The sequence below is a fragment of the Sycon ciliatum genome, chromosome 1 (genome assembly GCF_964019385.1).
Source record: "Sycon ciliatum chromosome 1, ocSycCili1.1, whole genome shotgun sequence".
Classification (NCBI taxonomy): domain Eukaryota; kingdom Metazoa; phylum Porifera; class Calcarea; order Leucosolenida; family Sycettidae; genus Sycon; species Sycon ciliatum.
In genome coordinates, this window is record NC_088643.1 from 38,784,679 (window position 1) to 38,800,010 (window position 15,332).

Below are 15,332 nucleotides of genomic sequence, written 5' to 3' on the forward strand. Positions count from 1 at the left end.
TGATGGATCACGTGTGGAGCAGTTTTCCTTACGAAAATTTGTTTGTCAAATTTTAGTAAAACTGCGTTTTGAAAATGCTATCTCGAGCAAAGGAAAACCCGATTTCGGGTTGGTATACACTGTTATATCGAAGCTCGAAGCTCCGATATGCAATGTGTGAAGGCTAGCATGCTTGTAGCAACTGCATGGCTGTAGGAATGTGTGAAGGCTAGCATGCTTGTAGCAACTGCATGGCTGTAAGAATGTGTGAAGGCTAGCATGCTTGTAGCAACTGCATGGCTGTAGGAATGTGTGAATGCTAGCATGCTTGTAGCAACTGCATGGCTGTAAGAATGTGTGAATGCTAGCATGCTTGTAGCAACTGCATGGCTGTAGGAATGTGTGAAGGCTAGCATGCTTGTAGCAACTGCATGGCTGTAAGAATGTGTGAATGCTAGCATGCTTGTAGCAACTGCATGGCTGTAGGAATGTGTGAAGGCTAGCATGCTTGTAGCAACTGCATGGCTGTAAGAATGTGTGAAGGCTAGCATGCTTGTAGCAACTGCATGGCTGTAAGAATGTGTGAAGGCTAGCATGCTTGTAGCAACTGCATGGCTGTAAGAATGTGTGAAGGCTAGCATGCTTGTAGCAACTGCATGGCTGTAAGAATGTGTGAAGGCTAGCATGCTTGTAGCAACTGCATGGCTGTAAGAATGTGTGAAGGCTAGCATGCTTGTAGCAACTGCATGGCTGTAAGAATGTGTGAAGGCTAGCATGCTTGTAGCAACTGCATGGCTGTAAGAATGTGTGAAGGCTAGCATGCTTGTAGCAACTGCATGGCTGTAAGAATGTGTGAAGGCTAGCATGCTTGTAGCAACTGCATGGCTGTAAGAATGTGTGAAGGCTAGCATGCTTGTAGCAACTGCATGGCTGTAAGAATGTGTGAAGGCTAGCATGCTTGTAGCAACTGCATGGCTGTAAGAATGTGTGAATGCTAGCATGCTTGTAGCAACTGCATGGCTGTAAGAATGTGTGAAGGCTAGCATGCTTGTAGCAACTGCATGGCTGTAAGAATGTGTGAATGCTAGCATGCTTGTAGCAACTGCATGGCTGTAAGAATGTGTGAAGGCTAGCATGCTTGTAGCAACTGCATGGCTGTAAGAATGTGTGAAGGCTAGCATGCTTGTAGCAACTGCATGGCTGTAAGAATGTGTGAAGGCTAGCATGCTTGTAGCAACTGCATGGCTGTAAGAATGTGTGAAGGCTAGCATGCTTGTAGCAACTGCATGGCTGTAAGAATGTGTGAAGGCTAGCATGCTTGTAGCAACTGCATGGCTGTAGGAATGTGTGAAGGCTAGCATGCTTGTAGCAACTGCATGGCTGTAAGAATGTGTGAAGGCTAGCATGCTTGTAGCAACTGCATGGCTGTAAGAATGTGTGAAGGCTAGCATGCTTGTAGCAACTGCATGGCTGTAGGAATGTGTGAAGGCTAGCATGTTTGTAGCAACTGCATGGCTGTAAGAATGTGTGAAGGCTAGCATGCTTGTAGCAACTGCATGGCTGTAGGAATGTGTGAAGGCTAGCATGCTTGTAGCAACTGCATGGCTGTAAGAATGTGTGAAGGCTAGCATGCTTGTAGCAACTGCATGGCTGTAAGAATGTGTGAAGGCTAGCATGCTTGTAGCAACTGCATGGCTGTAAGAATGTGTGAAGGCTAGCATGCTTGTAGCAACTGCATGGCTGTAGGAATGTGTGAAGGCTAGCATGCTTGTAGCAACTGCATGGCTGTAGGAATGTGTGAAGGCTAGCATGCTTGTAGCAACTGCATGGCTGTAAGAATGTGTGAAGGCTAGCATGCTTGTAGCAACTGCATGGCTGTAAGAATGTGTGAAGGCTAGCATGCTTGTAGCAACTGCATGGCTGTAGGAATGTGTGAAGGCTAGCATGCTTGTAGCAACTGCATGGCTGTAAGAATGTGTGAAGGCTAGCATGCTTGTAGCAACTGCATGGCTGTAAGAATGTGTGAAGGCTAGCATGCTTGTAGCAACTGCATGGCTGTAGGAATGTGTGAAGGCTAGCATGTTTGTAGCAACTGCATGGCTGTAAGAATGTGTGAAGGCTAGCATGCTTGTAGCAACTGCATGGCTGTAGGAATGTGTGAAGGCTAGCATGCTTGTAGCAACTGCATGGCTGTAAGAATGTGTGAAGGCTAGCATGCTTGTAGCAACTGCATGGCTGTAAGAATGTGTGAAGGCTAGCATGCTTGTAGCAACTGCATGGCTGGAAGAATGTGTGAAGGCTAGCATGTTTGTAGCAACTGCATGGCTGTAGGAATGTGTGAAGGCTAGCATGCTTGTAGCAACTGCATGGCTGTAAGAATGTGTGAAGGCTAGCATGCTTGTAGCAACTGCATGGCTGTAAGAATGTGTGAAGGCTAGCATGCTTGTAGCAACTGCATGGCTGTACCGTAAAGTACCGCCAGAGCGCCCCACCATCTCATCCTTTCGTGGTCGTATTGTGGAGGTGGTCTGCTGTCTGTAGGTCATACGACATGAACCTTGTACACATATTGCACGTTTTGCAGTCAATCTGTACCTTCAAGATCAAGAGGACACAAGCTCCACACAAAAACCTGCCAAGTGTGACCTTAGTACACTAAGATTCTCACATCGTACACACTTCGTTGCACTCTGCCATACGATTTTCTTTTCTCTGGCTGTAAAATCAAGGTGGGGCGCTCTCGCGAGACGGGGCGCTCTGGCGGTACTTTACGGTAAGAATGTGTGAAGGCTAGCATGTTTGTAGCAACTGCATGGCTGTAGGAATGTGTGAAGGCTAGCATGCTTGTAGCAACTGCATGGCTGTAGGAATGTGTGAAGGCTAGCATGTTTGTAGCAACTGCATGGCTGTAGGAATGTGTGAAGGCTAGCATGCTTGTAGCAACTGCATGGCTGTAGGAATGTGTGAAGGCTAGCATGTTTGTAGCAACTGCATGGCTGTAAGAATGTGTGCAGGCTAGCATGTTTGCAACGTACCTCCAATCACATTGTATGTGAGGCTGGACGCAGCGAGCATAACATCCATGCCGTTGCTGTTGCGCAAGAACACACCATGCGCAGCGCCAGACTTGCGCAGGTCCATGTAGAACGGATGAGAGCCATCTGTAAACGCGAACAAGAAGAGCATTCACAAGTTACATCAACCGATGCCTCCAAGAAAAGTGTCTGTGGAGACTTTTCGCAGGGTTTAGAGTAGACTCGTATGCATAACACTGGATGCAGGCCTTACTAGTAGTACGGTAAGATACGTACTTCGACACTAAAGAACGTGCATTGCGCGAGTACCATGATCTGCTAGAACATGTTTGCTACACACACGCACGCACACACACACACACACACACACACACACACACACGTGCACAGTCAGATTACCTGACAGTGTGTAACTTGTCAGGCTAGCTGGACGGACAGGTGACCGAAGTGGTCTGCACTCTGCATTTTGTCCCTAACCACACATGTAGACATGTACTGCATCACAATGGATAAGTACGATACAGTCATGTACTGCATCACAATGGATAAGTACGATACAGTCATGTACTTACACAGATTTAAGTTGGGAGGAGTAGCCGTGTCAAAGTTCCACATGGTATATGTTCTGTGGAAACCATGAAGCAAAAAAAAAACAGAAAACCGAAACATTGACAAATTTCTGGATTTGTGTGAAACGCAGTGCATCCTTGAGTGTAGGCGAGTTGCCTCTAAATGATTAAAAAGTCCAATGAAGCTGCGTGAGGCGTCCTTTGGAATGTTGACACCAGCCCTAATATGCAAATTGCAAAGTCACAATGCCAAGAACCTCTGGATAACTAGATACTATTATAGTATGCATAGAAGCAGCACAATTGCAATATAACCGTCAAACAAGTCAGTTGGCTGGCAAAACAGCTAATTATCCTAGAACAACCTGGCAGGGACTTCGTCGCCTGTTCCTAATTCCTACCTAGCTCAGCGCCAGTAGAGGCACTGCAATCCCTTACCCTGAGGAAAGCTTCAGAGCATGGACATGTTCTCCAAGACCATAGATGTTGGGACTAGATGGGAGTTGAGTGGTGATGGACAGGTATTGATCAGAGAACGATACTGTATGCCCGATGCCCATATGCAAACAGTGGAATGCCACACAAAGAACACATAGCAGAATAAATCATCATGTCCAAATAAACCAGCCAGGACTTGGTGTTAGTTCACTTCCATTCAGATAGCACTAGTCTTCATTCATCCTCACTCTTTGAACAAACCACATGATATGATATGAAGAGACAATAACGATGACGTTTTTCCCAATGAGACCAATTTTATGACGCTCCATGTTACTGAAGTATTCACTTTGATCATTGGTTTGTAGAGCCCCATTCTCTAGGAGATATCTACATCTGCTCTGTTTCAATGTCCAGCATAAGCGAACGTGTGGATCAAGCATAACTGCTTGGTTGACGCTGCCACGGGAATGCGTATATTAATACTAACATGACATGTAGTTCAAAGTTTGTCCCTACTTGAAATACATTGTATTTCACATTCGCATGATCTTCATGCCGACAGGGTAATCCTAGCAATGATGTTTTGAGAAGATAGGCAGCAAGAAATAGACATTCCCAGGGACTTACAGCCAGTGAAGCTTGTGGTTCCGGTTGAGTCAAAGATAACATCACCATCAGATTTCCTATCAATATTGATGAAAAGCAAAGAAGAACCAATGCCATCTTAAAATCAACACACCCAACTGGCTCATTGTCAGTATCTCAATTAGACTGTCAAAGCCCCTGTGCAAGTACATGTACTTGGTAAACAAATAACCAGAATCACTTCCAAACTACACATTGCAAAACCTCATAGGTGAGGGGACATCACAAAGGCATTGGATGTGGCAGCATCGTGCAATGTACGTACACATGCTGCCGTCTTTGAAAAATGCTTTAACCCTTTATTGGCCGATTAAAATATAAACAAGCCCACGCCATCGCCAAACCTGTACCTAAATTGGACGTAACTTTAGTTTGCACTGGACGAATTCCACGATCTTGGGCATCCGGGAAAGGCCTTGGCGAGAGGAGCGCAATGAGCGTACACTCGACTCCACGGGATGCACTGGCCCAGCGCTGAAAGCCAGGGAAGGTCCACCAGCGCTGGGCTCACGCTCGAGATCTATCTATATCCACCATTTCACTCCTGTTGCTCGTATCAAACTCAACATTTTTCGTAGAGACTCCGGGAACCTGCTTTTGAAGTCGAATTGGTGTAGCCTTGTCAACAGGTGACGTAAGCAGGGAAAATCCCGGTCGTTGACCCATGCATCGCGCTCTGAGCGCAAATTTCCCGGGACCAACATTACGAGTGTTATAACTCAAGAACCGCTCTTTGTATCGCTTCGAAAATTGTTCGAGGCGCCAGCTGAGAGTTTTCTCTTCAACCTACATATTTCGATCTCTCCGAAAGACTGATATTTGACCAAGTTACGATAATTTCAAAATGCCTACCCCATCGAACATCGGTGTTCGATCAATGTATGGGCCGGCCAATAAAGGGTTAAAAGGAGTTTGTACGTTCAGATTCCGGTTTAGCGAGGACGCTACTAAGTAGCAGCGAATGAACTTCCGGGCAGGCTCACGGCTCTACGTTGATAAAGTATACCGATGTTACCTTGTGCTTACCGTGCTATCTTGATAAAGAACACCTGACCAGGATCAGCAACAGTGACTGTGTACATCGGGTTAGATGCTCGCTTGGTAGGTGGGTCTGGTACAGGTGAAAACCTACAATTGATGAACAGTATACATGTACGAACAGCAAAATTTGAAGGAGAGAAGAGAGAAAGAGATAGAAGGGAGAGGACAGGGGAGGAGAGAGAAAGACAGAAACACACACAGACAGGAAGGCAGAGTGAGTGAGAGAGAGAATTCAGCAAAGGCTTGATTATCCAAACAACGACGTACCAACACAGCTCCAGCCGACAGATTCACAAAATATACCGGTAAATAGCCGAACCACAAAACAGGAGCAAGAGTAGACTTTGATGAATGTTGACATCTTTATTCATGCCCTTGTTCCCCCCCCCCCCCCAAAAAAAATCTTACACCGACTGGGTGCATTCTAGGGGTGAAACGGTTCGGGTAAGGAACCGGTTTTGGAACCGCCAGCTGAAAAGAATCGGGTACCCGTTCCGTCAAATTTCGAACCGAAACTCGAAAAATCTCGTTTTCGTACAAATACATGTACACGTCAAGTCTACTCCAGATTTAAATGTCTTACCTTACGATCACCGCTCTTCCAAAGAGTTCTCTAGGTCATTATCTTCTTCGCATATGGACTCTCCGACGTCTCGTTCTTGCTCGTAAACATGTTTTTCTAAAAAATAATTGTCTTTGTCAGTCTGGAGAAAAGAGTGCATGGAACCGATACCCGAACCGTGGGAAACTATGCTGGCATTAGGGTACTGTACCCGAACATGAAAAACATGGAACCGTTTCACCCCTAGTGCATTCCCTCCTCTATAATAACCATTATCATTCTGAAGAAAACATTGGATGTAGAAACGTTAACTATATCAGTATCTAATGTCGAAAGAAATATTGTAAGCGCACTCATAACTTAAAACAACACCAATGGAATAATATCGAAGGACAGTTCCATTGGTGTCGTGGTATGAGTGCGCTCACCATATTTCTTTCAATATTAGGTTTCTTGTCTCCACGCCGACTTTATATCAGTATCCATCAGAGTTTAGTCTTGCTCGTGTTGTGTGGTCCAGCTACTGTAAAACGGCTACTTTTAGCGATGGTGGTATTTTAGCGATTTTAGGGAAAGGAGTGTTTTCGCTAAAGTTTTGCCGCGCCAATCGAAATTTTGCGTGTCCAGTACAGTGAGTGTAATCATCCTTTTTTTGAACTCTGAAACTCGGATCGGTAAAATATTTCATCGCGAATTAGTCCACATTCAAAAAACACTAAAGTTTTACCCGCTAAAATTAGCCTTTCTACAGTATTTACTATTGTAGACAACCAGCCAGACAGCCAGATATACAGAGATCATAATGCATGCACAGGCAGAAGGGGGAGAGAGGACAGCTGCAGCATGTACCGCAGTTCAACCCAACCAGCAATATCAGTGGTACATCACCCGCACAAACTTACTGGCTTGGCACTTCCCATCTCATGTCGTTATCATCCGTAAACTTGACATGCAGTCGCTGATCAGTATCAAAGTCAATTCGCAGTGTTACGGGTGTGATGGCAGCGCCATGACCAGCTACATCAACACCAGATGCATGCAGGACACATTATAGATATAATAATTACTAAGCTGCGCCTCCAGATCCGAAAAGGGGGCTTATGTAGTTTCAGGCAGTATTGAGAAAAAATGCATTCGAAAGTTGAGCTGAGTTTTCCATATAAAGCGATGTAAGTACATGTACACTTATTCAAACACCCATAACTCTGTGACAGATGAAGATTTAGGACTTAGGCTTTTTACACAGTGATCTGCTGGATGACAGCAATGTCGTGGTACAGACAATTCAAAAATGCTCAAAAATGACATAAGCCCCTCTTTTGGATCTACATAGAGACTCCTATGCAAGTGTACATGAACTGAGAACATGAACACGCACACGCGCACACACACACACACACACTCACACACACACACACACACACACACACACACACACACACACACGTACACACACATATACGTACACACACATACACATATACGTACACACACACATACACATATGCGTACACACACACACACACATACACACGCGCACGCACACACACACACACGCACATGCACACGCGCCAATTGTTATAGAGATGATAGCATAAGCTATGCTAGAACAGTAGAGCGCCAACTCGAGCTGGAATTGTCCACCACTCAGTTACACCTTGTAAAAGGCTGAGGCATTGGCCGCTGTTGCGGTCGTCCATTGGCTGCTGGCCATCACGTATTCAGTGCTTCCAGGTACCAGTACTCTGTAGCTGACCCATATACAAATCTCTGCCCCTAACCTGTGGCCCACTCGATCCGGTGAAGTATGCACAGGCATGACATGATACGCTCTCTTTGTCTCTGTCTATCTGTCTCTCTCCTTCTATTTTTTAGATCACAGAGGTACCCGATTGGGTGTCTGGGTGCCGCAGGAAAGGGCTTGCAACATTCAGGACACCATTCCAGAGAAAAGAAAAAGAATACCAGTTGCTAATCCACTGGTTAGTATTCAGTGGCACCAATAGGGACAACAACACATTGCATCTCCAGACGACTGCATTACGTCCACTCAAACTGTGCCTGTAAGCAGTACACTACAGGAACTAACCCGAGGTGTTCTTGGTAATCAGGGATACCTACAGGCACACAGACACACACACACACACACACACACACACACACACACACACACACACACACACACACACACACACACACACACATACACATACACACATGCACACACACACACACACATACACACACACACACACACACATACACACACACATACACACACACACACACACACACACACACACACACACAGATAGATACACACACACACACACACACACACACACACACACATACACACACACACACACACACACACACACACACACACACACACACACACACACAAAACATAAACATGCATGCAAACAAAGCATTTTAGGAGACAGACATGACATTGTTCGAATGTTCATAATGCCGCAGCCGGCTATAAAGTTCTGATACAGATAGGGCGCTTTGAGCAGACACCACATACGGGTGCTGAAAATGTGCACACACACACGGTGCATCTGGCCACTGAACAATCATTCCCTGCTGGGATCTCATTGCCAGCAACAGCATGATTTTAAAATGACTGCTTGCTACACGCTCTAGCTCTGGGATACATCTGCGGCGGTGGTGTACAAGGAAAATTGCCCAGTCCCATGTGTGGATTTCTTGCTCCCAGGCCCAAGCACAAACTCAATAGCCCCAGCACCAGGCATGTACTAACAACAGAGTAGACACTGAAATGCTCTGAAATAGTTCTACGCACACACACACATGCTCATGCGGGAGACAGCTGTGTGGCAGAAGGAAAACCAAAACCCACTTTGGTAACTACTGGGAGGAAAGCAGACATGCAAGTGTAGTCATAGTAGTGCTCGGCTGCCTTGGCGACACTGTGTATACAAGGAAAAAATGATGTACTCCAAGTACATGATGTGGAAGACAACTTTTAGCCACAGCACCAACAATGGCGGCAGAGGTAGCAATGGCGGCATAGGTAGCAATGGCAGCTACAGCAACAGCAGCAGAAGGTGTGGTGGAAACAGGCTTCCAGGAGCAGCAGCAGCAGCAACAGCAGCGGCAACAGCAGCGGCAACAGCAGCGACAACAGCAGCGGCAATAGCAGCAGGTGACAGGTGGTGGTGGCAGCAGCAGCAGATGAAATACATTCCAAGTTACCTTTAATCCAGTAGTGGTGTTGAGAACAGCCTTGACAACATAGCTTGGAGGTGCACTGTTAGGGTAGAAGCACCACGGTGAATGATCCTAAAAACACAGACGGTGACAGACATGAAAGAAAGACCGCAATGTGCAACAGACCTATCATATTGCCCATCCAGGTGATTTAGTCGACTCCTAACACAAGAGCTGGCTTTCGAAAGCGATGTAATGACTGCTAGCAGCCGATAGTAATCAGCTGCAGTTGCCAATGCTGCAGGGTGAGACTGTACTTGGGATGGTCACTGGCAATCAGCCAATGCTGCATGGTGACATTGGACTTTGGCTGGTCACTGGCCATCAGCCAATGCTGCATGGTGACATTGGTCAGACTGGACTTTGGATGGTCGCTGGCCATCAGCCAATGCTGCATGGTGACATTGGTGAGACTAGACTTTGGATGGTTACTGGCCATCAGGCAACGCTGCATGGTGACATTGGTGAGACTGGACTTGGGATGGTCACTAGCCATCAGCCAATGCTGCATGGTGACATTGGTGAGACTGGACTTTGGATGGTCACTGGCCATCAGGCAACCAGGCAGCTCATCAGGTGACCACCGTAAGCTGTTCTACTCTGCATAATGCAGTGCTGGCGGCAGACTATTGCGATCTATTCAGAAGGAAGGGACACGTAGCATTATCACTGGAAATGTTCTCACAAACTGCCAGAACTCGTATGTACCAGTAGCATGTCAGCACCAGGATAACTAAGGCTGCGTTCGAATTGTCCTCATCACCTTTTCGAGAAACATCTTAGAAGAGATTAGTTGAAGTATCCCTATAGAACGGTGGCAATCAGCCTCATCATTTCCTTTGGGATTGTCATAGCAATGAGATTTTCCAAGCGTGCTTCTGACGTGATTATAGGCTTCCCTTACCGTTTGTGCAGGTTTTATCATTGGCACTACGGGAAATGTATACAAAAGGCAGTTCTCGCAGAAATAGTCCAAGCTCTTCTAAACTAATCCACCTCTCCCAATGGATGAGGTTGTGGAGCTTTGAGGAGTTTCGAGGAGACTTTCGCTTTCTGAAGAGGCCAATAAGCCACCTCTGCAGAAAACGATACTCCTCGAAAAGTCAAAGAGTGACAATTCGAGCCCCCAAAGTAAAATAAAATGCACATAGACAAAAGTCTAGATACCTTCACTTACAGGGAACTCATGCCAGCAACATCCCTTGTCCAGGCATTGCTGCTGAGTAATGCCAAAAAATCCTAATTCAGACCAACAAAAATAAGCCAAAACACACACACACACACACACACACACACACACATAGACACGCGCTCACACATGCACACACACACACACACACACACACACACACACACACACACACACACACACGCATGCACACACACGCATGCACACACACACACATTCACATACACGCACACACACACATGCACCAGCGAGTAGAAACCTGGCATTAGTCAGACTGCAAAGATAGCCGCCAATGCCCCATCGCATGCAAAAGGAGTGCAATCAAAATATTTGAGAGCATGCGAAGATTGTCAGTGTTGGGGAACTTGGGCAAGTTGAGTCACTCGCTGACGAGGAGAAGCCCGTCTGTCAGCCCTTCATGAAATGCTATTGTTACAACAAATCATGCATGCTGGACTCGCTTGCACAAAGTGATCCAGTAGATTGAGTCTATGCTGTTTGTCTGCGAAGTATCATGCCAAGTACCATGCGGGAGCAGACGCTGAGAAGATGCAGCAGATGAACGAGCAACAGGCTAAACCGATGATGCAGCAATTGAAGGAAAGGACTGAGAACCTAGCGGCAATAACTGACACAGTGCTTCGGGCTATAAATACTTCCCCAGTGGCAATGACTGACACAGCAGGGCTGGAGGCAGCTTCTGCGGAGCGGCCGAAGGGCCATCTTTAAGGGGGGTCTGGGGGTCCTCCCCCAGATTGTTTTGGAATTTAGACGGCAAATCCTGCACTCGGGGCGACTCCCTGTAAAAAATCATACTGAAGTACATCGAAACTTTTTCTCCCCGGTTTTGGACGTTCCACGTGGACCGACTTTTTGGGAAGTTGGTACGGCCATGGCCGTACCGGACATACCAGTGGCGCCGGCCCTGCACAGTGCTCCAGGCTATCAATACGTCCGTCATTATTGGCAGTCTTACAACGAGCCAGGAGATGTTGAATAAAAATAAAAATAATAAAGAATCACAAGACATCCATCAAGCTTCCTGGATACCGCAAATCCACGGGCCTCTCAAAACATGTGTGGGAATAGAAAGATAATGGCAAGACGCACGACATCAAGTGGCGAGTGGTTCAGAAGGCCAAGGCCTACAGCAACATAACGAAAAGATGCAGCCTGTGCCTCGAGGAGAAGGCGAGAATAATCACTGCTGACAGGAGATCAAGCCTCAACAAGCAGTCGGAGTTGATATCTAAATGTCGACATCAAAATAAATTCATGCTATCAACACCAATAACATGATCTTCTCGGCACCCTGCTTCCAGGCAGTAGAGCCAGTTGACAGCCCTCTGCCGCCTTGTCACCATCATCATCTTTGCACCGCACATCTCACTAGCTGTGCCAACTTGGTTGTACCGTTTTATCACTTTTATCACCTTTCTTAGTACCGCGATCCTTACTGGCTATGGCACTGAATCGGATATGAGTTGATAGCGCCCCTAGCGCTTTCTGTTATCCTTGTCCCGCCATACTGGGCTTTAAATAGTGGGTTATTTTTCTTGATGTTCATATCACCTGATGAGTGCCTGAGATGGCATGAAACTTTAAGTTGTGACTGATTAGGCCATCTGTTGTTCTGACTAGTGTAAATAAAAATAAAAAATAAAAATAAATGAAATCACTACAATCTAAGTGCATTCTGGCACATGACTATGTTGGCGAGCATCCACCCTCATTAGTTCCCCCACAATGTAGATTTGTGTTTCATACTACTACAGCTGCTATTATGCAGACCACTGTATTGACCATCCATATTCGATATGTGATCATGATAGGACTGCCCTTGCTCACTATTGGCACTCTCCTGCCACTCAAGCGGCCAACACTAAATAGTCGATACTATGTGTGCTTTTTCATTTAGACTATATTTGAAGGATTCTCCAAAAGTAAATGGATACTTATCGGGGGAGTTCCCTGGAAGGGTGGATGAGACGAAAGGGAAGTGAAAAGGGGCTAGGGAAAATACTTAGCAGAAACACTGCTCAAGGAAAACTACAGATAAAACACACCAAGGAGAAACAGAATACATGACGAGCACTAGATATGAAAATCAGGAATTCCAGTCGTGGAGAATTTATATTTTAAATAATGGTCCTTTACGAGAAACCGAAACTTAGCAGAAGATCGCTCCCTGCGTAGGCTCAGGGAGCTTGTTCCAGACAACTGATAAACGGAAAAGAGGAGATTTAAGAAATGAGTTCCAGAACGAGGCAAACTGATAGAGGAAGGGCTTTTCCATCGATGAACAAATAACATGTGTCTGGTCATCTATTTGGTTGTCATAGTTACATAAGCCTGAACCATGAACGAGGGGGGGGGGGAGCTGGGCCTCCCCACTTTTGCTCTTGTTTTCGTATTGGGGGCCTCGGCGGGATGCAGGGCGACTCCCAAGAGCAGGGTTCCAGCCAGCCAAAGGGGGTAGGGGAGGGGGGGGGGGGCAGCGCCCACTTACTCCGATAGCGCACCACCCTACTCATATTTCGATTTTTTGTGTTTTTTCAGTTCACCCAGCGAAAATGCGACCACAAGTCGCTCGTTCTGGGTGCTCTGTGCGAGCACTCAGAGGAAACGCCGAGTGTCCCAAATATCCAAAACTGGAAGGAATTAAAGTAATCAGTGTTCCTGGTCAAACTGGGAAACACAGGACTAAGGCAACATGTCAGGAGGTACGGAAAGGACCACTTGGCAGCCTTAGAGTCAGGTCACTCTGGTCGAGCCTGAGACCGGCTGAGGGGAGGGGGGGGGGGGGGGGGGCGTGTACGAGTGCACTAGACATCCGAGGATGAAATGATTGAACGGATTCAGGCGTGCCATGGTGCGTTTTTGAAAACATTTTGGAAAGAGGTCACTCTGGTCGAGCCTGAGCCCAGTTGAGGGGGGGGGGGCGTTGTCTACGAGTGTGCTAGGCATCCAAAAGTTGGGCATTTGATTTGTGGAAATGTTTCGCATTGGCTGTACAAATGAATTTAATAGGTACAATCAAGAGTACATAAACCAGAGTGTGCAACTCGGGATGGTTTCTGTGGGAGCGTAATTCGTGCAGTACGTCATTTCTGACGGCATGGTAAGCCACAGGTACGGTGAAAAGTTGCGTAACCAGTCACAGTGGTGCAGGTCACTGAGTTTGTCCTGATTTCGGTTTTTTGATACGGATAGCATGGTGGATTTACTTGCCAGCGGATGTACACATCGTACGCAGTCACACAAAAACACCGAAATCCTAAAACAGGACATCTAAATCATGCAAACTTGGCTGATTTCCGGACTGTGAAACACGAAAATTTGAGCTGTACGCAAGTCGCAGCTTGGCTGCAGCGCTGACCTCATCAGGGTGACGTAGTGCACGAACTGCTCTGTTTCAGATCAGATATGCACAGTTAAACACTCTGGTTTATGTACTCTTGGTACAATGTAGTACCGTATTATCTCTAATATAAGCACAGTCTCCAATAATAGAACACCTTGGGGCAGCATTCAAAAAATAAAGTGCTCAGTCTCCATTATAAGCACACTGTGTAAATTCATTATCTGTACCGGCGAAAAAAAACCTGAAATGTGTGTGTCATACATGAATTTGGCATGGCAACATGCCTCTGAAATGAGGTTGAAATAATAATGGAACAGTCTCCAATAAAGGAACGTCTCCATTAATAGCACGGAAAATAAAGGACCGTGCTTATATTAGAGATAATACGGTATACATGTAATTATAATAATACCGAGAGTCCATAAAAAAATGTTTATAGACTCTTGATAAAATACCAATACCAATGTGTGACAACAACAGTTCAGTATAATCAATACGCTTTCAAAGTGCTACATATCGTTACACAATGGGCAGCAACATACCACAATCTTTCCTGAGGCCTTGTGGAAAACAATCTCCAGCTGCAGGGCTTATGGTGAAGCAATTCAGTAACACTGCCAGCAAAAAAGCCGACAAAAAGAATATTCTACAGCCCATTTCTAATAAAATTCATGGACTTGCAAGGCCAAGAGAAGTGCCAGACAAGTTGCCAACTCAGAATGAAAACTACCAGGTATCAAGTATTATCAAAATGAACTCCAGGAAGAAATCTATCAGCTACAAGTACAGGTGTAGAATGATAGAATCAGTGCATCAGTGACTACTCAATTGTTTTCATACTCGTGCGGTCAACGTGACATTCTTGCACTAAACTAAAGTACTACGACTACGAGTGGGTTGAACTGGGTTCCCTTTGTTTCTTGGTGGAGAGTGCTGGTTCCATCCGAAAAACTTCAAAAAGTGTCCACAAACAAACGGCGTTGTCATTTCTTTCCTTGACGAGTTGGTCATGTGAGCCACCATGTCTCAACAGGATTTAGCTGCTAGGATCGAGGAGGGGGCCACGGCGGGGTGACGCACGGCGGGGTACCGGGTATGATCTAGCGCCCAGCGCGGGCGCCTACCGCCTGTGTGTGTTCACCAGGGAGTCGTAGTTTTACAACACCCTGAAACGAGCAAACTCACTGAAACGACCGACCTGGCAGTCTGGCACGGCCAGCAGGGTGATCACGCGGTTATTTCAAATCGTGAAATAGCCAGACAGCTT

The 15,332-nt window shown here is 46.1% G+C and overlaps 1 protein-coding gene across 1 annotated transcript in view; it reads right to left on the bottom strand.

Annotated features, from left to right (window-relative positions):
* Positions 1–15,030, bottom strand: part of LOC135824801 (uncharacterized) — a 46,491-nt gene extending 31,461 nt beyond the window's left edge. Inside the window, exons 1-10 of the mRNA XM_065337516.1 lie at positions 14,608–15,030; positions 10,690–10,751; positions 9,498–9,584; positions 8,362–8,389; positions 7,175–7,289; positions 5,696–5,797; positions 4,652–4,707; positions 4,022–4,124; positions 3,587–3,639; positions 3,015–3,140 (exon numbers count right to left, since the gene is read on the bottom strand). Coding sequence (XP_065193588.1) covers positions 3,015–3,140; positions 3,587–3,639; positions 4,022–4,124; positions 4,652–4,707; positions 5,696–5,797; positions 7,175–7,289; positions 8,362–8,389; positions 9,498–9,584; positions 10,690–10,751; positions 14,608–14,722 — 847 coding nt within the window. The 5' untranslated portion in view covers positions 14,723–15,030. The remainder of the gene's footprint in view (positions 1–3,014; positions 3,141–3,586; positions 3,640–4,021; positions 4,125–4,651; positions 4,708–5,695; positions 5,798–7,174; positions 7,290–8,361; positions 8,390–9,497; positions 9,585–10,689; positions 10,752–14,607) is intronic.
* Between the last annotated feature and the right edge of the window lie 302 nt (positions 15,031–15,332).